Source organism: Rattus rattus, chromosome 2, assembly GCF_011064425.1.
Source record: "Rattus rattus isolate New Zealand chromosome 2, Rrattus_CSIRO_v1, whole genome shotgun sequence".
Taxonomy (NCBI): domain Eukaryota; kingdom Metazoa; phylum Chordata; class Mammalia; order Rodentia; family Muridae; genus Rattus; species Rattus rattus.
In genome coordinates, this window is record NC_046155.1 from 5,109,507 (window position 1) to 5,133,978 (window position 24,472).

At 51.7% G+C, this 24,472-nt stretch overlaps 1 protein-coding gene across 2 annotated transcripts in view; it reads left to right on the forward strand.

The window, feature by feature from the left end:
- Ano1 (anoctamin 1) overlaps positions 1–24,472 on the forward strand; it is a 90,391-nt gene that overhangs the window by 62,640 nt on the left and 3,279 nt on the right. For both annotated transcript variants that reach the window (XM_032891316.1, XM_032891317.1), the window contains exons 17-25: positions 2,448–2,649; positions 2,788–2,899; positions 3,340–3,397; positions 6,514–6,614; positions 7,360–7,505; positions 11,857–12,009; positions 17,624–17,676; positions 19,164–19,348; positions 23,530–23,635. In XM_032891316.1, the coding sequence (XP_032747207.1) occupies positions 2,448–2,649; positions 2,788–2,899; positions 3,340–3,397; positions 6,514–6,614; positions 7,360–7,505; positions 11,857–12,009; positions 17,624–17,676; positions 19,164–19,348; positions 23,530–23,635 (1,116 nt within the window). The remainder of the gene's footprint in view (positions 1–2,447; positions 2,650–2,787; positions 2,900–3,339; positions 3,398–6,513; positions 6,615–7,359; positions 7,506–11,856; positions 12,010–17,623; positions 17,677–19,163; positions 19,349–23,529; positions 23,636–24,472) is intronic.

A 24,472-nucleotide genomic window follows, 5' to 3' on the forward strand; every position in this document is an offset into this window, starting at 1 on the left:
TTACCTAGCCTGCAAGGTTTGGATGAAAGACAGCCACCTAGTCTCTCAGCCCAAGATTCCTATCAGCCACCTGCCCCAAGGGCTTCTCAGGGGACGATCCACCCAGTCAGTCTTCCCAGCCGGCCAGGCCTGACTCCACAGTGCTGCCGTGAGGAAACAGATCTAGAGGCTGTTGCTTGGCAAGCCATGCTAAAAGGGCCAACGCTCGCAGCTTATTTCTCCATCTGCCCTGAGGGGCCCCTCTTTCCATATGAGGCAGACAGACAGCCTGAGTCAGGCTAGGTTTCCTGGACAGGGTGCACCTCTCCTGGAAGACTGTGTAGGCCTCAGCTTCGCCCACCTTTTCCTGGAGAAGCCAGGAACACACTGGAGGTCAAGTTTGGCCTCATTTGCTCTGGTTCAATTCACTGACGTCTGTGCTGCTGCCCAGGCTGTTCCTGAGCTTCTGGACCTCGAGTGGCTGGGGCTACAGAACACACTCTCAGCCTCCCTTTTGAAGGTGACATGGTCCCTCGCTTGCTGAGGCATAACCAGAGAATGACACCCTCAGCCCTCAGACAGTGAAGGGCAATGCTCAGGGACCAAGCGACTCCAGCAGCCCCACAGTCCAGCCACTCCTAGCAAAAGAACTAGTTATGGTTTAGGAAGAGGGTGGGTAGCCTAGGGCCTAGTTTGACCAGAGGCACTGGCTTCTCTGCACTTCTGCTCATTCATCCTGATTACCTTATAGCCACACAACCTCCAACATCACTCGGGCATTCCAGGTATGAAAAGGAGGAAGCTAGAGCAGCAGAGCTGCTCCCTGTAAAGGGACTTCTCGGAAGACCCTCCTACAATGTATCTCATTAGTCAGAATCCTTTCTCCTGCCTACCTCCCCTGCAGCAAGGCTAAGAAGGAATCCAGGGTGAGCTAGCAGAGGTAGTGAGTGAAGCCAGGGTAGACAGACACAGGTTAGAAACCAGCGGGTTGTCTTTCCCGAAAAGAGTCCTGTCACAAGAGATACAGGCTCACGGCTGGAGATGCAGCTTCATCCCTGACCCCAGAGTTTCATTCAGGCATCGATGTCGATGCCTCACACGTGCCAAGCCTGAAGACATCAGTGTGCATGGCCGGCCAGAGGTGCAGAGCACATGGCTTGTGGCTCCCTTGGAGGAGGAGGGTGGAGGTCTGCCTTTGCTGAGTCACCACAAAACCCAGAGCCTTCCCCTCGTCTGCATGCTGGCACAAGAGACATCCTTATGGCCAGGAGCAGCCTCTTGGCAGGCCTGAGGGGTGTTCCGAGGAAAACCTCACTCCCTGGCACAGCTCGGAGGGTGGTATCCATGCCTTGTGCTTGCATGGCATAGAGGGGGCTACAGATGGTTTCCCAGGCAGGGTGTTTCTCTGTTTAGTCACTAAGAGATGTCTGAAAAGGCCTGGTTATGGCCCAGAGTGTACAAGGCCAGTCTTCTGAAGAGATTCCAAAGGCCATGTCCCTTGAGTGGGCAACATAGAGCAGCAGTGCCAGGAGCCATGAAGAACCATGCCAGCAAGAACAAGGCCTCCCTCCATCCAGGATACAGGGGGCATAAGGGCCAGAGCCTCCCTAGAGCAGCCAAAACCCACACACAAGTGGCTATGCTTTGCTTTTTGAGCCTCAGACATGGCCACCCTCGCCCAGCAAGCTCCAGGGTGGGGTGTCCACACCCTTGGGCTGGGCAGAGACTGGGTCTTACCCATGGACCTATGCCAAAAGGAAAAGGAACCCAGACAGACGACTGTAGCAGGCGGAACAAACCTGTCACTAGCTTCCCACCCATCTCTCAGGCACCAGCAGTCTGAGCTCCATGGCATGTTATAGTCTGGTTTTGGCTAGCCTTGGGGACTGCTCCCATGGAAAAGCTAGAAGGTAGCTCCAAGAAATCTGTGGGATTGGAACCCTGGCCATATCCCAGCAAAGCTGCAGGATGCCACCATCCGCCTCACCACAGTGGCTGTGAGGGCACCTGGTTCAGCCCCGTACACCATCTAAGAAGTCTGCTATCTTAGTCACCCCAGGTTGGGCAAGAAGCGTCCACAGCAGCCAGTCTGCTCTACCACCTACCAGAACAGCCTCTGGGGCTGTGGGTACAATGTTCTGGGCTCTACATAGGAGACTAAGGAAGGATTGTACATAGATCTGGTGGACGTTAGGCTTCGAAGGACCAGCTGGTGAAGCCCTGTCCCAAGGCTGGGTGCCCTGACCCAGCCACACAACCTCTCTGATCCTGGGAATCTTCCCACTTTTGATTCTTGTTCTGTGGGTTGATTCCCGCAGGGCACCTGGCATCTGGTGGGCACTCCAGTAATTTCAGCTTTAGTTCTGACGCAGGAAAATTGGGGGTTAGGAGCAGACGGGCAGGTTCTCTTTGCCTTCCCCAAACCAGCCCCACCATTCCCACTAAGCATGTCTACGCCTGCCCTGCAGATCGCAGTGACATTTGCAATCGTTCTCGGAGTTATCATCTATAGAATCTCCACAGCTGCAGCCTTGGCCATGAACTCCTCCCCATCTGTGCGGTCCAACATCCGGGTTACAGTCACGGCCACTGCTGTCATCATCAACCTCGTGGTCATCATTCTGCTGGATGAAGTTTACGGCTGCATTGCCAGGTGGCTCACCAAGATTGGTGAGTGCCACGTGCAGGATAGCAGAGGCAGCATGGGCCTGGTGCAGGGCCATGGAGTTCTGCTCCAACTGCCCCTGGCCTGGCCTGGCCGTGAGTGGCTAGCAGCTAGCACAGTCATCACTGTATGTCTCTCCTCAGAGGTCCCGAAGACAGAGAAGAGCTTTGAGGAGAGGCTAACCTTCAAGGCCTTCCTGCTCAAGTTTGTGAACTCCTATACTCCCATCTTCTATGTCGCCTTCTTCAAAGGCCGGTAGGAACTCCTCCACCCTGGTTCCTTGCCTCCTCCACTCTGGTAGAAGGCTCTGTCCTACCTTGTCCCTCTTGATGGTGGGAGGCCCCCACAGCCCAGGGAAAACAGGAAGTGCAGCTTCCACAGCCCATCATGCTCTGGGGAGGGCTGGCTTTAGCTGGGTCAACAGAGCATAGGGGTTTCCTGGTGATACAGACCCCAGGCTGTGGGGATCTTTGGCAATAGACCCCAGACATCAGCCAAGACTGCAAACTCTGATAGTCCCCTCAGTGGCCGGGTGGCACAGGGGTGTGTGTACTGGGGACCAGCTGGGAAAGAAGGGAGCCCATTTAAAATCCTGGTGGCTCTGACTAGAGATCCACAGAAACACAGGCCCTTTGGGTGGAAGCTCCTGGGGGCTGAGTCCAGCTCCTCCCTAACCACTATCCCAATTCTCCCAGGTTTGTTGGTCGGCCTGGCGACTACGTTTATATCTTCCGCTCTTTCCGGATGGAGGAGGTAACACATCAGCCCCCTTCCCAGCAGCCTTCTGCTTAGCTTCCTGTCCTCTGGGCTTCTGCACCACAGGGGGAATGCGTCCTTACATTTCACACATCCACATAGATTTGTAATGCCGTAGTCTCTTTCCCTGTCACTGTGGTTAACTCACCCTGACAAAAGCAACTTAAGGGAGAAAGGGTTGACTTCAGCTCACAGCTCTAGGGTGCAGTGTATCACGGCAGTGAAGTCAAAGCAACAGGGCTTGACGCAGCTGGTCGCATCACATGGCCACAGACACATAGAGCCATGGATGCTCGTGCTTGGTCATGTTCTCCATTTACACAGTCCAGGATCTCAGTGGGGAAAAGTTAGCTGAGCATGACAGTCCACACCCACCATCTTGACTGAGACCAGCCTGAGCCACACAGCAAGATTCCAGATTTCCAAGGAAAGAAGAAAAGGAGGGGGAAAGATGGAGAGGAGTCCTGCCTAGTTTTTTGTTGATACTTTTTTTTTCTTTTTTTTTTTTTTTTTTTGGACTGGGGACCAACCCAGGGCCTTGTGCTTGCTAGGCAAAGCGCTCTACCACTGAGCTAAATCCCCAACCCCTTTGTTGATACTTTTTTGGTTCAAACATTTGTGTTTTTCATTTTACAAGGATTTGTTGATTTCTTTTTTTTTTAAAGGTTTATTTATTTATTTTATGTATACATTGTTACTGTCTTCAGACACACCAAAAGAGAGCATCAGATCCCATTACAGATGGTTGTGAGCCACCATGTGGTTGCTGGAAATTGAACTCAAGACCTCTGGAAGGGCAGTCAGTGCTCTTACCCTCTGAGCCATCTCTCCATCCCAATTTGTTGATTTCTTAATTAGTTATGTGTATATATGTGTGCCTTCTTAAGTCTATGAACAGTCTGGACACGTGTCTAGGTTTCTGCAGAGACCAGAAGGCATCAGATCCCCTGGAACTGGACTTACAGCTGGTTATGAGCCAACGGGAACCCAGCTCCTTTGCAAGAACGTTTAATATGCTCGGAGTGGTGCAGTCACCTCTCCAGCCTCCTTTTAATCTTATTTTTTACTGCGTTTACTTATCTGTTGTATGTGTATACGTGTGCATGCTGCAGCACATGTGTGGAGGCCAGAGGACAAGTTGGCAGGAGACGGTTCTCTCCTTCCACCTCATGGTTCTCCAGGGCTGAACTCGGTCTTGATGCTTAGTGACAAGCACCTTTACTCACAGCCATGACACCTGGCCTGCTTTGATCAATCCACATAAATTACACATAACGGGACTCATCGCATGCTCTCACATATATGTAACATATCTTGACCATATCCACCCCTTGCTCCCCCCTCTCTCCCAGTTAGCTTCCTTTGGGCCACTTTCCATTTGACCATTTCCCTCTCTGGTTAAAGTAAATTCAGAAGAAAGCACAGACCTCAGCTGCATTCTCTCTAACTCTAGCATGGCAGCATCCACTCCTCCGTCCTCAGACCTAGTGCTGGGAACATTTGGCTTCTGGCCTTGCATCTGGGGCTGTCAGTGGCTCAGGTCTCCAGCTACCCAGTCACCATTTCCAGCCCACGTGAAAGCTCAGCTTATCAGAAAACAGGGAGTGAGGCTGGAGAGATGGGGCAGCGTTTTCTGTACAGGCCTGAGGACCTGAGTCTGGTCCCAGCACCTGTGCAAAAGGCCAGGCTGGAGAGACTACTCAGTGGTTAAGGGTTGTTGCTTCTCCTGCAGAAGACTCAGGTTTGATTCCTAGCACCTGCACTGTGCTATCTATCACTCCAGTGCTGGGGCATCTGACGCCCTTTTTTTTTTTTTTTTTGGCTTCCATGGGCACCAGGCACATACGTGGTACACAAGACACACGTGCAAGCAAAATACTCATATGGATAAAATAAAAATGTAAAAAATAAAATAAAACAAGTGGCATGGCTCCTGAGGAATAACTGACCTCTGCCCTCCACACACATACATGTACATGTACATGTTACACATGCATATCACACACACACACACACACACACACACACGCACACGACACTAGAGAGGATACTGGGGCTTCCTGAGAAGGAAACAGTGGAATGAGGCACAAAGGGATGAATGCCAGGCCCAGGACAACCCAGTAGTGGAGGAGTGGAGGGTACCTACTTCGCTCATCTGACCATGGGCCCAGGTACCCCAGGGCTTCCTCAGGGTAGGGTTTACAGAAAGCCTGTAGAGTGTTCTTTGCCTCTTGCATGGCATCCTCTTATGCTTGTGAGGCAAACGCTTCACTGTTTGAGCCAATACCACCCTATTCCTTCTTTTTTTTTTTTTTTTTTTTTTTTTTTTTGAGACAAGGTCTAACACAGCCTAGCTTGACTTTGAACTAACATAGCTGAGCTTGACTTTGAATTCTGGATCCTCCTACCTCCACTTCTACAGTGCTGCGATTATAGGTGTATACCAGCATGCCTGGCTTCTCGGTGGCCCTCTCTGCATCACTCCAGCTGTCTCCCTCTCGATCTTTATGTTCTCCCAAGGACACTGGTCACTGAAGCAGGGCAGTGACTTCTTCCCAAAATAAGGTCTTATTCTCAAGGTTTCAGAAGATGTGGATGTGAACCACCCCCCAGTGTGTGCATGTGCATGCATGCTTGCACACCTTGCACACCTGCACGAGTGCTCCTTTATGCACTCTTATGTGTGCTTGTGCTCATGTGTGTGTGTGTATGTGTGTGTGTGTGTGCACACATGCACACACGCATGTGCAGATATGTGCATTTGAGGTGGCTAGGGAGAATGGCAGCTGTCTTCCTCTCCCACTTTCCTCCTAAACCCTTGTGATAGGGTCTCTCACTGGGAAGCTCACGATTACAGCTAGGATGACTGTGCAGAGAGACCTTGGTGTCCTCTTGCCTGTGACCCCACCCCACTGCTGAGCTAACATGCAGCCACACTTGGCTCGGCATTCAGGCTCGGATACTCATGCTTGTCCAGCAGGTGCTCTTACCCACCCACCATCTCCCTAGCCCTGAACCTAACTTTTAAGAGGCCATGAGTCACCCCACAAGTTGAGGGCCAGCCTCTCCCTATCCAGAGCCGGACTAGATCTAACTGGCCCTCTGTCCCACAGTGTGCCCCAGGTGGCTGCCTCATGGAGCTCTGTATCCAGCTGAGCATCATCATGCTGGGCAAGCAGCTAATCCAGAACAATCTCTTCGAGATCGGCATCCCGTGAGTGGTACCTGCCACCAGCAGGGACATAGTGAAGTGGGGGGGAGGGGAGGACTTGGGTGGACTCTAGAAGTAGCCTCTATGACAGGTGAGGCATCAGCCTCTTTGAGGATAGGAGACATCAGAAACCAGGAGGTGAGAAAGATGGTGAGGGGACATGGAGCAAAAGTCACCCCATCGTAGACAAGGAGACATGGAGTCCCACCTTCAGGGTGCCACACAGCCTGGCTGCATGCTGGCTCCTGAGTGGTGGAGTGTCTAGCCAGGGGTTAATCCCCTCACCTTGCTCCTCAGAGGTGCAGGTTCCCTGGAGCTAGGACCTTAGTGAGAAGGTCTAAGAAGAGGCCCCAGGGCTATAGCTCAGCCCACACTTACTGGTTCCCTCCAGGCGCCTTGCACGAGATAGGTGGCCTCTCACTCTCTCTGCCTTTCAACATCTCAAGAAACCAACAGAGCTGTTTGGGAGAAGGCCAGAGCTATCCATTCCCTTCCAACCAGGAAGGCATCGAGCCAGGCATGGTAGCACAGTATGAGGGAAGAAGAGAAAGGTCGATCTCTGTGAGTTTGAGGCCAGCCTGGTCTAATAGTGAGACCCTGATTCAAAACAACAATAAAAGAAGATGCCTCTTTCTGGACACTAACCAGTGGTTCAGGCTTAGAGCAGACAGGGCAGTGTAACTCAGAGGTGTGGTCGGTGAGTGCAGCCCCCACGCCTGGCCGCCTACTGACACAGCGCCCCCTGCAGGAAGATGAAAAAGTTCATCCGCTACCTGAAGCTGCGCAGGCAGAGCCCCTCGGACCGCGAGGAGTACGTAAAGCGGAAGCAGCGCTATGAGGTGGACTTCAACCTCGAACCCTTCGCCGGCCTCACGCCCGAGTACATGGAAATGAGTGAGTGGTATCCCGGCCAGGGCGGTGGGCTCAGGCCTGGGGGAATGCAGATCGGAAAATGACGATAGATCTGGGCATAGTGGCCTGCCTGTGATCCCAGAATTTGGAGGCTGAGGCAGGAGGCTTTAGCGTGTGAGGCCAGCCTGGGCTACATAGTGAGACCCAGTCTCAAAAAACAAAACAAACAAAAAAAGGAAACTGATCTAGGGAGATGGCTCAGTTAGTAAATTACCTCGTGAGCTCTAGAATTTAAGTTCAAACCCTGAACCCACATTTTTAAAGAAGGAATGGTAATGTGTGCTTGTAATCCCAGCATGGAGGAGGCAGACAGACAGGAGGATCCTTGGGCCTCACTAGTCAGCCAGCCTAGCCTGCTTGATGAGGGCCAAGCCGGTAAGAGATGGGTGCCAAAGGGTGCCAAAAAACTAAAATGGACCATACCTGAGGAATGACACAAGCTGACCTCTGACCTTCACACATACCTGCGGTGCACACACACACACACACACACACACACACACACACACACACAGAGGTGTGGGGAGGGAGGGAGGAAACAGACTACCAGTTTAAAAATAGGGAAAGGGGGGTTGGGGATTTAGCTCAGTGGTAGAGCGCTTGCCTAGGAAGCACAAGGCCCTGGGTTCGGTCCCCAGCTCTGGAAAAAAAAGAAAAGAAAAAAAAAAAATAGGGAAAGGACTGGGCTGGGCTGGCCATGACCTGACCCCTAGTGTTCCTCACCCTTTTATCAGTGTCAGGCAGAGACAGGAGCGGGAGATACCTGGCCTAGATTCTTGGCTCTAGGTTCTGTTCCTCCTCAGGGCTATAAACACCACCCCTTTTCTTCCAAACTCCTCTTCCAAAGGCTCAGAGGATGACCAACACATGGTCACCTGCCACACAGTGTGACACACAAAGGCTGAGCAACAATTCCTTCTCCTTCTCCTTCCCTCAACAGCAATACCAGCTCCATTAGAGGCTCATGGCACTTGGGGTACCATAGCCACACCCCTTTAGAGTCCTTCTTTGGGTCTGTGACACCTCTCTTCTTCTTGACTCCCCCTTGGCTTGCTGTGACCCCAGCATGAAGCCAGTACTCTTAGGAACGCCTGGGTAAGCCTCATTAACAGCCAGTGGACCCTGCATGGAAGGATGCTGGGAGATGGGAAAAGCCAGGTGTAGCCTGTGAAGCTTGTGCTGCCCTGGGACCTCCCAGGCTCCCTTCTGTCCATCCAGCCCCTATGCTGTGCTCACACTGAACCCCACATTCTTCTGTAAGCATACAGCTCGGGCTTACTATGGGGCCTTTGCCTTTATGGTACCTCTGGTGGAATGTTCCCCCCAAATACCTGCATGGATCCTTTTTCCTCCTTCAAGACTCTGAGAGCCCCTCAATATAAGTTTTCTCTGACCACAGTGGCTAAAAAAGTTAGTCTGTCCCCATGCCTAGGACCCAGCTCCTCCTCTGGCCCCATTTTAAATCCATAAGTTACCCTTCCTTTCTTTTCTGTCTGTCTCACAGAAGGATGGAAGCCCTGTGGAGATAAGACCTCTCCTTCCCACTCTTGACTGCTGTCCCCCCAGCCCTAAAATGGGCCCAAGTATACAGCAGACACTCAGTGCATGTTTGAGTATACAGCAGATGCTCAGTGCATGGTCACTGAATGTATGGATGAGTGAACACAGACAGGAAGTCTCAGGCGCAACATGCAGTATCAGGCTTGCCCCAGGTCCTGACAGGGGAGGGACTGTTTTACAGTCTTGTGTTATCCACAGTGCTGAAAAGCAAGGCATGCCTGGTATGTGGCCGCATCACTCCTCAGCTTTGGCTTCGGGGCAGTGATGAGCAGGTCACCTCCAGGCTGCATCACAGTGGTCAGAGCATCTGCTCCCAAAACACCTCCTAGCCACTCTCTGTGTTGATTCATGTGGTTCCAGCCTGGTTGCTCCCAACCGGAATCACCTTACCTCAAGATTCAGGAGATTATGGGGCTGAGGAGAAAACAAGACTCCAGGCTCCTTTCTTCCCCTGTTCATACCCAGGGCCAGTAGAATCTGGGCACTGGTCCCCCTGCCCCTAAAGTTGGGCCTCCACTCTCTAAGGAGGCTTGGGGAAAGAAGATACCACAGAGAAGTGTCCTGTAGTTGACTGAAACACGGTCAATTATCTCACTACTGAACTCTCACCTGAGGCTCCCATGATCCTTCAGGGCTTAGGGATAAGGAGATCTCAGGGATAAAGGTCTGTTATATGTCCAGTAACCCAGCCCAGCCCAGCACCAGGGTGCACTTCTCGCCTGGCTCTCTCCCTCTGTCACATCGGCTGCCATCTTCTCCTTCTAAAATCTAAGGCTGGCACGGGAGCTCACAGATATGGATGGGAGGATATCCCACACCAGCTTGAGCTCCAGAATCCTTCCCTCCCACTTTTCCTCCATTTTCTCTTTCTCATCTCCTTCATGATGGATGAGGCAGTGACATCACTCCAAAGTGGAAAATCCAAGGCTACACCTATAGCTCCTTTGGTAGAGCATGCATCCCCCCTAGCATGTACAAGACCCTGGGTTCAGTCCCAGCATAAACCAGGAATGGTAGTGCGGGCCTGTACTGCCATCCCAGCACTTAAGAAGTGGAGACAGGACCATCAGAAGGTCAAGGTCATGTTTGACTCTATAGTAAACTGGAGGCCAACCTGGGCTACATGAGATCCTGTATCAAAAATAATTTTTTTTAATGGAAAAGCCCATCTACAGCAACTTTGAGTCTGAGCCTCAGCAGTTATGGCGCATGGCTGGTCCTGGTTCATTATAACCACCACACACACACACACACGCACACGCACACGCACACACACACACACACACCACACACACACCCCACACACATACACACACACACACACACACACACACACACACACACACACACACACACACACACACCACCTCCATTTCTCAGCAGAGGCATCCCATCCCACTGCCCCATACTTTAGAGCCAAAGAGAGCTCACCAAGACATCTGGGAGACAGTTCCCACAGCCTTCTACCCTGCTCACCTGCTAACAAAGGCCATACTCAGCCATCTGAGCACAGGGTGACATTCTGCAGCTTCCTTGTTTACCCCCTGGCAGGGAGCACCCTTGGACCAGGTCCTGCCATACAGCTCCTGGACCAGCTCTCCGACTCTTGTCCCTCTGGTGACCTTTTCCTGACCTGTTTCAACTGGAGTCGACTTCAGCTTCTAGGGCTGAAGAAGCCCAGGGGTGTGGTGAACAGCGTGAAGCCTGGGGACAGAAGGCTGGGACAGTCTGGAAAGACGGATGTCCTCCTACTCTCCTAAGCCTGATGGAAGAGGAAAGAAAGGGCTCTTGAGACACAGTAATGGGAGCAGGCCTTCCTGACCCTAGGGAGATTTGGGCACAGGGATGGGCCAGGCCATGCGCTCGCTCTGTGCTATGGGAAGAGATTTCGTAAGATTGCACCTGTGAACCACAAGCATGCCCGTTACCTCAGGAGTCACAGCAGGGTGAACACGACCAGAGCGCATTTATAGATGAGTATAAAAATTATACAGTGTAGAGCTGGCCAGATGCCTCTGTACGTGAAGTGCTTTCTGTGCAAACATAAAGACGTGAATTCAGTTCCCAGAACCCTTATAAAAAGCCAAGGGTGATGGTGTACTTGTAATCCCAGCACTGAGGAGGTAGAAACAGGAAGATCCCTAGGGCTCCCTGGGCATTCAGTCTGCCATGAGCCTCAAGTCCCAGTGAGAGCATCTACTTAAAGGGAAGGAGGGAGGGAGGAAGGAAGGGAGGGGAGGAGGAGAGGGAGGGAGGGAGGGAGGGAGGGAGGGAGAGAGAGAGAGAGAGAGAGAGAGAGAGAGAGAGAGAGAGAGAGAGAGAGGGGGGGAGGGAGGGTGCATTTACAATGTCTTCTGGTCTCCATGCACACATGCACACCCATGCACGTGTGCACATACATGCACAGACACACAATAAATAGATAATCCAGACATGATGGCACAGTGCTAGACTTGGGAAGCTGGGGCGGGAGGACTGTCACAAGTTCAAGGCCAGCCATGTCGAATTCCAAATACAGTGATTTCTGTCTTCAGTTCCCTAGACCTGGACATTGTCCAAGATGGTAGTGGCTCTCTCCCAAGAGGCCCCATGTACTTGTAAGCAGACCCATGCAAAGTGGGCTCCTTTGAGGCAGGGTACCAGGCAGCCCTGGTCTGAATCACACTAGGGGTAGGGCACCTTACAGCTGCGTTGCTGACGGTGTGCAGGGTGCCCCTCGGGGGGTGCGGGGCGCAGCACGGCTGCACTGCTGACCCTCCATGTTCTCCTGCAGTCATTCAGTTCGGCTTCGTCACCCTGTTCGTTGCGTCCTTCCCTCTGGCCCCACTCTTCGCCCTGCTGAACAACATCATTGAGATCCGCCTGGATGCCAAAAAGTTTGTCACCGAGCTACGGAGACCAGTAGCCATCAGAGCCAAAGACATCGGTAAGGGAGCTGGGAGATGGGCTCAGAGCACGTGGGCAGGGGGCTGCTGCTCTTGAGAAGCTAGTGGGCTCCAGGCCTGCGTTCCCTACCAGGGCTTTCCCAGCAGCTTCCCAAGTGGTGCAAAATCTTGAGTGTGTCCCACTGGTCCCCCACCCTCCAAGATGTGTCAGCTACCAATGACATGTGGGACTATTTGTCAGCCTGTCTGCCTGTCTCAGCCATCCACGCCCAAGCATATCCAATAGTCTTGTGGTATTGTGACATGACATTGTCATCTACAAAGTTCATGTTCCAGAGCAACGCAACTGAGTTAGAAAAAATAAAAATCACACACACTCACACACACACACACACACACACACACACACACTCTCTCTCTCTCTCTCTCTCTCTCTCTCTCTCTCTCTCTCTCTCTCTCTCTCTCTCTCTCTCTCTCTAAAACCTTAAAAGAAATGTTTTTTGGAGGGATACCTCCCATTGCCAAGGAAGTATTGTCACTGATGCCTTACCAATAAGTTCAAGGCTGGGATGAAACTCAGTGTAGGACTGTGAAGCCTGAGTGTCCTGCCTGTGCTGTACATGGAGAACAGGGGGTGGAGAGTGGGGTACATGACACTGCAGTAGTCCATGGCATCAAAGGAAGAGCATGCGTCCCCCTGGTAGTGAGCGTCCCATCATCAGAGACAGTTAAGGAGAGACACTGAGTGTTTCCAGGAAGAGTAGAGGGTGGGGAAGATGGAGTTCACAGAGCTCCAGATGCCATGCATACCTCAGCTGGAGCCAGTAAGGCTGGTGTCCTCCTTATCCTAAAGTGAGACCCACTATCCGTTCATCCAGTTTCAGGGAGAAGTGCATCACTGTGTAGACTGAATCATGTGAGGGAAGCTATTGGCCACCTACACATATAGATTAGAGTTCCTCTAGTGATAAGGGATCTCTGGGTTAGGTTCTGTGATACAGGCAGGAGTTTGCAAGACTATTAGGGGTGGCATTGGCCTTTCTAAGACCTTGCCCAACTCCCTGCACATCCAGGTCACTCCATGGGGAAACCTTAGGTAGTACCAGCCACACCTGTGGGAACCCTTAGATCCTACTCCATTCCATGTTCTCTCTTGCTTCAGTTAGTGTCTCTGACAGGATAGATGTTCTCTGGGCCATCCACTGACTTCTGGCAGCATGGCTAGCCCTTGCCAGGGGTGAGCACATCCTCTAGTCTTCCAGCTGCCTCTGAGAGAAGGAGGACTGGGCTTCTCTGTCACCTTGTGATCATTTACACTGAGCTGGATGGAATTGCCATGGTCACAGCCAAGCACATCAACTAAGGTGACTTCAGCTGTTTGGTTCTATAGCCTTACTCACATCTTTGCTACAAGCCTGTAGAAACATATACCCTGCTCCTGCCTCCAGCCTTGAGAGTGGCCTAAAACATGTTGCTGGATAAGGAGGAGGTCAGAGCCAGGATTCATGTGCAAGGTTCTTGTGCTTTGCCTGGACACTATGACTTCCTGATGTCACCTCCTACCCAGGCAACTCAGACAATGGAAACAGACACCCAAGTGGGCCTGGATTCTGCCCACAGACTTTAAAAGCACTGAAATTCTCTAGACAAACTGACCCTCCCAGTCCCCAGAGTCCCCTATTCTGCCCCATTGTGATCATAGGGTAAGCCACATCCAGGTATGGCTTAGACTGGTGACCTTGGAGCTCTTGGCTTACCTCAGCTTTGGGGTACAACTGTTCTCAGTAGAAGGCCAAATCCAGCCGGTTTCCTCTCTGTTCTTAAAATGTAAAAGTCATTCTCCAGTGGGCTGATATAGAACCAGCTCTGGGCCACGACTGAGCAGCAGAATGGGAACCCACACCTTGTTCTAAGACAAACTCAGAGGTGTGTCTATAGCAAAATTCTCCTGGAACATTCCACTTGTTGGGCCCTTGGAGAAACCTTGCAAGAATCCTGGGCAGAGTCTCATTTCCACTACCTAGAAAACCAGAGCCCCTTGGCTCTTAAATGAATAGAGGGTCAACTTTGCAAACCCTGTACTGAATGCTGGAGGCCCAAAGGGAACTTGGGCTCTCCTAGGTAATTTTTAGAGACTCTTCAGTTTACTGTCCCATAGCTGAAAAGGAAGAAAAGCATGTGGCCACACTGTCCCCTGTTGAGTTTGTGAAAGTGCCACCAGTAGAATTTCTGGTGTGTATGCCACTATTAGGTGCATTCTGCTTCAGGGCAGAGGCTGGCTATCCCTAGAGGGCTGTCCTCCAAAAAGCTAGAAGCCTACCAACTCGAACAGGGTAGCGTGGGTGGCCTCCTGGCTTCCCTGTCCTCCCCACCCCCATGGGGCTCCTGGTGTGTCCTCAGAGTTCTCCCTCCAGGCTCCTTGCTTTTTCCCAGGCCTCACGGATCAGCGGCTGCTTCCTGGTTCCTGCCCAGTTGGTTGGAGGCGTGATCTGCCTTTCACATGCTTGTTGTGGCCTCCTGTGCTGTAACCTTTTGCTCAAAGGGGCTTTTGTCTTCCTCCTGTGATCCGTGCAGAGCCTCTGGGACAGTGTTCCCAGGGGACAGGAGACCCAGTGGCGCCGGTGGCCTGCAACCCCACAGACCCTGGCTAGTAGCAGCTGTGCTCCTGACTACAGATGCCTTTATCACATGGCCTCTTGGGAGGAATTCTCTGTTGGTGGGGGCCAATGCATGTAGGGAACCCCAGAATGCAGGTTTTCAGGCAGTAATGACCCTCTGTGCTAGGCTGTATGTAGAAGCCCTAGCCTCTGGTCCCAGCACTGAGGTGAGTGGCTGCCATACTCTAATTAGCACCTGGCCTGTCCAGCTTCCTTGCCAAGCTATTAGAAGTGAAGCTTAGAGTTATGTGGAGTGGAAGAGGAGGAGAGGAGAGGAAGAAGGAGGAAGGAGCCACATGTAATGGCACACACCCCTAATCCCTTCACTCAGGAGATAGAAGCAAGAGGATCATACATTCAAGGTCATTCTGGGCTCTCCCATCTCAAGTTCAAGGTATCTTGAGCTACTCGAGAGCCCGTCTCCAAAAATAATAAATACAGTAAATGTAGACTGTAGCCAGCTGTTCTGGCCCATGCTTTTGATTCCAACAGGAAACAGAGGCAGGTGGATCTCTGAGAGTTCCAGGTCAGCTAAAGCTGACACAGTGAGACCCTGCCTAAAACAATCAAAGAAGAAAGGAAATGCAGAACTCCCCCCCCCATTCTGACTGGAGTTCTGAGATTAAAGTACTTTGCAGAAAACCAGCAATTCTATTCCTGATGTATGCCCTGGAAAACTGAAAACAAATGTTCAAATAAAAACATATCTATAGATCGAGCATAGCCGAGCGTAGCCACGCTTGTAAATCCAAGCATACTCATAAGGATGAGGCAGGAGGATTGCTGCATGTTAAAGGTCAGCCCTAGCTACATAATGAGATCCAGGCCAGAACCTGGGCTATAGTAAGATCCTGCCTCAAAAATAGATCCGTATATTAAGTTAATAAAACAAGCTTCAAAGTGAGTTTTGCCAGCTGAGAAACACAGCAGGGGCAAACTTTGAATAAGATGAAGTAAGTTGGAGGCCATCCTGAACTACACGTTTGCTTGACTAGGGCTTTGGCCTAGGTAGAGTACTTGGCTACCATGCACAAAGGCCTGGGGTTGACTCCACCACATAACTGAGGTGTAACGGCACATATCTGTAATCCTAGCATTTGGGAAGTACCAGCATAAAGATTGGGAGTTCAAAACCATCCTTGGCTCCGCTCACAGTGAAGGTAGTCTGGGTCACATGAGACTGAGAGAGAAGGAGTGAGGAAAGGAAGGAAGGAAGGAAGGAGGGAGGGAGAGAGAAAAGAAAGGAAAAGGAATAAAGCAAAGCGCTAAAGCAGCAGGAAGTGTCCGGTGACTCCAAGAGATGGTATCAGGAACTCCCTGTATGTAGGGAAGAGCCGTAGTCAGGTAACCTGCAGGAGCTGGAGCTGTCCCCTAGGAACAGTGTCTTATAAGTTATCTTTCTCCCTAGGAAATCTGTCTTATAAGAGTGGCTTCTGTCTCCCGCTATGGTTCAGGAGATACAACTCTGGTCATCAAGCCTGGGCAAAAGGAGTGCTTACCTGCTGGGCCATCTCACCAGCCCACCAGGTTTTAGGAGTGTGCAGCCAACTGGCCTACCTGTGTCCTCAACTCTTGTTTGTTTGTTTGTTTGTTTGTTTCTGAAAAGGCTTTGCACACTCCTGCAGCCCATCGACAAACACCTAATGGCTAAATGCTATTTGAGACTCAGGAGACACAGGAATGTATAGACCACAGCCTGCTCTGAGTCTACAGAACAGCTCTCAGCTCCTGAAGCATAAGAGACCAGGCAAGACGCACTCGCACTGGTGACTGAAATATATTTGCAATGACCCAACAGTATACCGTCCCCTCCTAGTGCCCTTGCTGGCTCCCTCGTGCCTATAGGATTTTCAGCATGCAGGATCTTACCTGCCTGACACTTCCGCTAGCAGGAAGTGAGACAGAGACACCATCACCACAGTAGTCTCACCGCTGTGAGGGAGACCGTTTTAACCTGGAATCATCTCTGGCTGGGGCGGGAGAATAGACCTAACACATGCACATTACTGAATCATAATGTAACACGGCCTTGGCTGCTGGGATGCCCAGGGTGATCACTTCCTGGCCTTGTGAGCCACCAGTGTGAAGCTCAAAACTGAGGGCTTGGACCTGCCACACTGCTCCTAGATAGCGAAGCCGGCATGTCGCACTGAGCTATCTACCGCACCTGGAACAAAATGCCTGCTGTGATTTCCCCAAGGGTAGAGGTGGTCAGATCCACCCAGGGTGACTTCTGAGAAGGACTGTCAGACCTGGGAGCCAGTACTGGGAGTAACATATAGACGGGACATGCTCTGGGCCTAATGGAGTGCACCAGGATAGGACCCCTGGGTGCATAACCAATCTCATGGGTGAAGTCATGGCTGGGGCATGCAGGGCAAGGGGATCCCTGTAGGAATCTCAACCCTAAGGCCCCAACCAGCCCCTTGCCTCCTTTCTGGGTCTTGTTCCTTCTCTTTTCTAGCGGAAGACAGCTGAGGAGCAAGGTCTCATCACACTAGGTATAGACCTTCTCCCCATCTGAGAAAGTAGTAGTGGAAGGAAGCCCATATCCAGGCAAGGTGGTTGGCTAAACGCTGATGAGCCAACCCTGAGGCAAGATCCCAGGCTCACCAGTCAGGATGCCCTATCCACGGCTGCTCAAGCACTGGAGCTGAAGCCAAGTCACTGGGTGTAGGAGAGAGATCTTCCTGCACTGAGCACCTACAGACAGGTTCATAGGGAAGGTACAGGGTCACTAGGGACCAGGGTGTCTAATAGACACCATGTTGGGCATTTACCCATTCGGTTGCTCCTAGACAACCCATACGGTGACATAGTAACATAGTACAGCCAAGGGCACTGGCATTCCCTAGGCTTCTTCTGTGCCTTCCCCAGCAGTGCTGGGGGTGGTCTTCTAGCTGCCCCAGTGCCTGCAAGGTGGGGACCACCCAGACGCTGCCTGGGCACCACAAACCATGCACCTGACCACAGGCACTCCCATCTGCTTCTCCTCTAGGCATCTGGTATAACATTCTCAGAGGTGTCGGGAAGCTGGCTGTCATCATTAATGTAAGTGATGGAAGTGGGGACCCTGGCTGGGCAGTGAGACCACCCAGGCTGTTGGGAGGGCTGTCTCTCTTCAGAAGCTTCCCTTGGAGACTAGGGCTGTGGCTCAGTAGGTAGTGTGCTTGTATAGCATGCATGGGTCCTAAGCCTCATCCCCAGCATTGAATAAACCCTGCGTGGTGGAGCATACCTGTTCTTCCAGCACTAGGGGAGGCAGGGGGTGGTGGGAACGGAAGGATCTGAAGTTCAAAGTCATCCTCAGCCCCATAGAAAGTTCAAGCCCAGCCTAGGCTACATAAGACCCTGTCTACAAACAAAAACAAAAACCCTGTTTGTATAGCTGAGAAGGGAGAGACAAGCAAGACCCCTGTCTCCATCAATCCCAGCATTACAATCCATCTTTCTTCCTAGCCCATGGCCATATCTTCCCAGGTCATGGTAATGGTCTCAGGTCAGGAGCGACATAGCCCTTGGCCACTGTGGTCCTCACAGGCAGCAAAGTCCAAGGCTGGCTCAGAAGCGTAGGCACCACAGCAGTGCTCCGTGACCTTCCACCTCTCCATCCACTGACTGAGCTCCCATATGCAGACCCTGTGCACATGGGACATAGGGGTGGCTCCCAGAACAGTAATAGGTCCAGGGCGTCCAATGCAGGAGCACCTAGAATCCAGTCCCCACCAGGCATGGGGATGATATTCGAGCTACTAGGAGTCTCCAAACTCCACCCACTTCTCCAATGAAGGCTTTGAGGGCCCTTGTTAAAGGAACAGAGAAGGCCTGAAATACAACTTGATATCTGTGCCTCACTCTGGGAGAGCGACAGTAGGGTCCAAAATGAAGGGTCCCCAGAATACAGCCTGTGTGAAGCCAGCACACACATAAGTCATTTCATGAGGACAACAGCAACAATGTTAGGAGCTCCCAGAATATTCTAATGCTCCGTATTCTTGCCACATACCAAGCCATTACTCTGCACACAGCTGGGGGAGATATGGCTGGCAAGGACCATGTTACAGCTAGCTGAGGCACAGGGAGGTGACATAGCCAAGGCTACAGAACCATCGGTGGCTGCTGGGCTTCAGCCCCCTGCATGAAGTCACTGCAGAGACAGTTCTGCCTTAGAGGTAGGCAGGAACTTTAAAGTTTACAACTTCCTTCTTTGGACTCCTGAATTTCTCTAGCAAGCCCAGGAGGTAAGGTCTGTGCTCAGTGGGCATGGTCAACCAGTTGAACAAGAACAGAAGGATGACAGAAAGTTGGAAGCCTCACCCAGAGCCACATAGCCTGTGAAAGGCAGCCCACTGTCCCTGCAGTCCCTGCTTAAGGTCCACCACCATAGATGTTCCGGCTCCTGCAACCTACAGAATAGGACAGGAACCTCCTGACCCTCATTCACTCATGTGGCTCCCCTGCCCTGCCCTGCCCCGCCCCGCACCACGCAGCCCCGCCCTGCTTCATGCAGGATCCACGCTCACTCCTTTTCCCTGCAGGCCTTTGTGATCTCCTTCACGTCTGACTTCATCCCTCGCCTGGTATACCTCTACATGTACAGTCAAAACGGGACCATGCATGGCTTCGTCAACCACACGCTCTCCTCCTTCAATGTCAGCGACTTCCAGAATGGCACAGCACCCAATGACCCACTGGACCTGGGCTACGAGGTTCAGATCTGCAGGTATGGCCTTCATGTCCCCCTCTGAAGGGAGCCCCTTGCAGAGAAAGCTGGGAAAGGCTAAGGAGGAGCAAGGCTTTCTTTAGGGGCAGGATTCATTGAGTACTGACGTGTAATTTGTAAAATGACTACAGGAGTGGCACATGCCTGTAACCCCACACTCGGAGCCTGAGGCAGGGGGATTGCTGAGTTTGAATCCAACCTGGACTACATGAGACCAGGTCTTAAATGTAGTATACTGGGAGGTGAAAACGAAAGATCAGCAGTTCAAGGTCCTCCTCAGCTACATAGAAATTGAGGGCGGCCTGTGCTACATCAGATCTTCTCTCCAAATAACATAGGCTGGGGAGATGGCTTAGCAGTTAATAGCACTTGTTCTTTCAGAGGACCTGTGTTTGATTCCCAGAACCTACAAGTGGTTCATAATCATCTATAACTCCTTCAACAGGGGATCTGAAGCCCTCCTCTGGTGTCCATGGGCAGTAGACATTCATGTCATATGCAAATATTCATATACATAAAGTAAGTGTATACACACACACACACACACACACACACACACACACACACACACATATACTTCTTTTCAGACAAAGTTTGTAGCTCCCTATGTAGCCCCTGGCTGGCCTGGAACTCACTATGGAGTCCAGGTAGCCCCAAATTCTCAGAGATCTGTCTGCCTCTATGTCCCAAGTCTAAATCCAGACTGCAGGACTTAGAGCCAGACTTCTGGGATCAAAGGAACACACGGCCCAGCTGAGGCCCTGTCTTTAACAATAAATAAATAAGGCGTGACAGACCGGCAGGGAGGGGCAGAGAGCCTTCACTGTGCCTAGAGCTCTGGTTTTACACAGGATCCGTTCCCTAGATGCCAGCGTGATGCCTAAACACAGGCTCTGTGTGAGTGTGGGTCATCTCTGGAGATTCTCACAGGGGAGGCTCTCCTCAGGCTGGCCGAGGAGAGGCACCCTTAAGAGGTGGGGCCCCAAGTCACCCCAGTGCTGAGGAGATAGAAGCAGGAGAAATCAGGAGGTCCAGGATATATACTGAGTTTGAGGCACCTAGGCTAATGAGACCCCGTCTCACAATAAGTAAATAAATAAGTTTATATTTATAATGTATTAACATTTGTTATATATGAGTAAATAAGTTATAAATATAAACTTATTTACTTATTTATTCAATTGGCCTCAGGCTACTACAAGGAAAAAGAGAGGGGAAAGGAAAAGAAGCACCATTTCTACGGTTTTTGTGTTGGGGGATAGAGCAGCAGCTATCCTGGGGTCTTCTTCAGAGGCCCCCTTAAAGAAAAGCTGAGGCGGAAGCTGAGAGGGCAGGTTTTGAGAAGAGACAATGCAGCATGATTTCCATGTCTGAATGCCGTCTCTCTGCACACAGCCCCAGACAGAAATCCCCAGCCCAGGGGACCGAATTGAAAACACAGGTCACCTCAAAGCACGTTGTTTCCCTCCCAACCCCCTTGCCTAGCATCTCTGCAGATCACCCCCTGTTTGCCCCAGGGTCTCTGGGTACTCAGCCCGGAGAAAGAGGCTCAGACCCCCACCTCTTGCTAACCAAGGAAAGGACCAAATTCAGAGTGGATTTCCTCTGGTATTGGTAGCTTTTGCTCCCTATAGAGACAGAATTTTGTTCATGGAGCTGTGGGTCAGCTTGGGTCCCTGTGCTCACCAGCAGTGGTGTTGGTCACTCTTAGGGAGACCAATAACAGCTCCCTAGGGAGGCAACTGGGTATTGGGGAGCAAAGGGGAGGGGAGGGGCAGCTGACCTGCCACTCAGTGGTGTCAGGGTACACAGCTCAGGGAACTACCTCAAAATCCAACCTCACACTGGGCAGCCACATTGCAGGGCAGCCAGTATTACTGAAAGCACCTTCACCCTGGGCACCATCCCACACTGCAGAGTTCAGGGAGCATCACTAACAGAAAACAGATATCGCATGAGTTTCTGTACACTCCTGGCAGAGTGGAGACGGTGCTGAGGGTAAGAGGCAGGGAGAACAGGTCTCGAGGATTCCAAGCCAAGCTGGGGAAGCAAATCTCCAAGGACACAAGGCCAAGATCCCACCTATGTTCCTGCTGATTTGGCCTTGTGAAAACACAGGCTCTGGTCCCAGCTGAAGTCCCAGCCAGACTTCCCGCGCCTGAATCACAATCTGTAGGTACCTTGAGCTCCCACATGCACCAGACATGGCCACCTCCCAAAGCTGGAGCCCAAGCCAACCCAGAGCTTAGCAGAAGCTGTAGCTAGAACCTGGGCCCCCTACAGGCCCCTGTTTATTTCTGTGCTAAAGCAAGCAGGGCCCAGGTCAGCCCCAGCCACCAAGAGAGAACACATTCTCTTCTCCCATGGGGGCTGGAGGAGGGCTGATGAGTAAAGCTAAGTAAGAGAGGAAAAGTGTCTTCTAGAGATTAGTATGGCTGGTGGGAGATAGTAACTGAAGAGCCATAGAAAGGGCTTTCAGGGATGCATAGGAGTTTTCCAAGTGACCCAAGGTTTTGAAGGAAAAGGAGGAACAGACATTTGTGGTAACACTGGGAGGACAGGTTGCTTGTTCCTGTCAGATGGTACAGCCTCTGCTCAGCACCTGCTGCTGTCCCCAGCCAGTCCCATCTGGGGAGCTGGTAGTTCCACAGCAAACAGGCCCTAGAGACTCCTATCTAACTCCCTCCTTGAACAAAAGGCCCCATCTGCTGTGTTCTTGTTTATGTGTCCTCTGGGATGGGGTCGGGCAGATGCTTATGACACAAACAAGTGAGGGAATGCTCAGGCTGAGGCCCAGAGAGGCCAAGCAAGTGCTCAGGGACACACAGCAAGTTGACAGTAAATGTGAGCTGCGCATTAAGGTTGTGCTTCTAGGGCCAGGTGCCTCCTCCTGTGTTCCCTTCCTCAGCATCAGTCGTCAGTGACCAGCCTGGGCCATAGCAGCTGCTCTAGAGGGCCTGTGCCTGACTTTGAGAATTGGATTCTATTAGTTATGGATCTCGTTGCCGTGACAGAATATCTGACAAAGAGTGACTTAAGGAAGAGAGGGTCCATTCTGGCTCACAGTTTGAGGGTTCAGGCTCTCATGAGGGAAGTCAAGGCAGTGGGGTGTGAGGCAGCTGGCCACATCATATCTACAGTTGGGAAACAGAGCCAGGAAGGCTTGATGTCTTCGTTTGTATTCGGCCCAGGACCCCAGCACATGGAGTGCCCCGCCCACATGGGAGCGCCCCGCCCACATGGGAGCGCCCCGCCCACATGGGAGGGCCCCACCCCTGCCCTCATTCATGTGGGTCTTCCCACCTTTGTTAAACCTCTCTGGAAACACCCTTGCACCTACCCTGAGGTCCATGGTGATTCTGTTACATTTGTTTGCTTTTTGTTTGTTGGGTGGGTGAGGGGAGGGTGGGTGGGAGGGTGGGTGGGTTGGTTAGTTGATTGGCAGATGGGTACGCATGTACCACAGTGTACTTGGAGGGCAGAGGGCAACTCTCAGGAGTCAGTTCTCTCTCCTGACCTTGTGGGTCCTAGGATTTAAACTCAGGTAGTCAGGTTTGGTAACACCGTCTTTATCACTAAAGTCATCTCCCCAGCCCTCCACGGTGATTCTAAATCTTGTCAAGTAGATGCTCAAGATCCATCATGTGGGCTGAGTGACTAAGAGCACTGGCTGTTGTTCTTCCAGAGACCCGAGTTCAGATTCTAAAACCCACAACTGGCAGCTTACAACCACCTGTCACGCCAGCTCCAGAGTGATCTGCCGCTCCCTTCTAGCCTCTGAGAACACTGCGTGCACATTCATAGACAGGCATACACACATAATTAAATTTAAAAGAAAAACATTTATCATCCTTTGTTAACGTGACACCAAACACATCACTTTAAATCAGGACGACCCACCCCTGGCCCTAAAGGTTCAAATCGATTTCATAACACACACGACAGCAGCTACTCTGTCTCAAAGAGTCCTCAGAGTCTCAACACTTCTAACATCGTTCAAAGTCCCCGGTGTCTGTCCTGTGCCAGGCCCCTGGCTTCTAACCAGCCCATCCAACATGGAGAGAATTTCTAGGCAGAGAGCAGTCCACCCCTGCAGCCACAGAGCCTGTCTCAGCCCTGAAGCTTCTCTCTAGAGCCCGAGATCCACTTGACCTGCCCGTGACTCCCCGTACCCTTTGCAGGTATAAAGATTACCGGGAGCCCCCGTGGTCAGAACACAAGTATGACATCTCCAAAGACTTCTGGGCTGTCCTGGCCGCCCGGCTGGCATTCGTCATTGTCTTCCAGGTATGTTTGTGTGTGTCAGGCATGTCTGTCTTCAAAAAGTGGAGGGACATCAGTTGGGAAGTACTGACATGGGAAGGAGGAGCTGACCGTGGCAGGAGATGTCGTCAGGGACCCTGAGGAGGGCGCTGACCCACCTGAACCTGAGTAGTGACCAAGAGAATGTCATAGAAGAGGCAAAGAAAGGGTCACCTGATGAGAGCTGTAAGATCCATTGAGCAGACTTGCAGGAGAAGCCAGTCTCTGTCCCTGCTTGTCTCACTCTGGGTCTCTGTGCCAGGCCGGGACAAGTTCACACTGGAGGCAGCAGCTCTCTCCAGTGAGCAGCACCTACTAGGGGCTGGACTTCATACACACAACACACTACACACACACACACACACACACACACACACACACACACACACATACACACATACACACGCGGAGTGATTGAAGGGTCAGAGAGGAATTACTGAGATCCCTGTGTGCTGCCTGGACCATGTCCCTGCCCATCCCTCTGGCATCAGGGAAGTCTATGCCAGAAAGACTGAACACTCAGAACGGGCAAACTCCAAGACCAGGCCCTCCCTGCTAAGCTCCATACATGCCCTCGCTGAGCCTGCACCCTTCTATTCACCTTTCACTGAAATGGGTACAGGAGGCATTGGGCTAGGATTAGTTAGCATAATGCCCTAGTTCCTTCTCTGTTGCTGTGATCCATACCATGACCAAAACCAACTAGGGGAAGACTTTGTTACATCGTCTGTGTGGAGAGTCAAGATGGAACCTGGAGGCCAGAGCTGACACAGAGCGCATGGAGGGGGCTGCTTACTGGCTTGCTCCCCCGTGTTTTGCTGG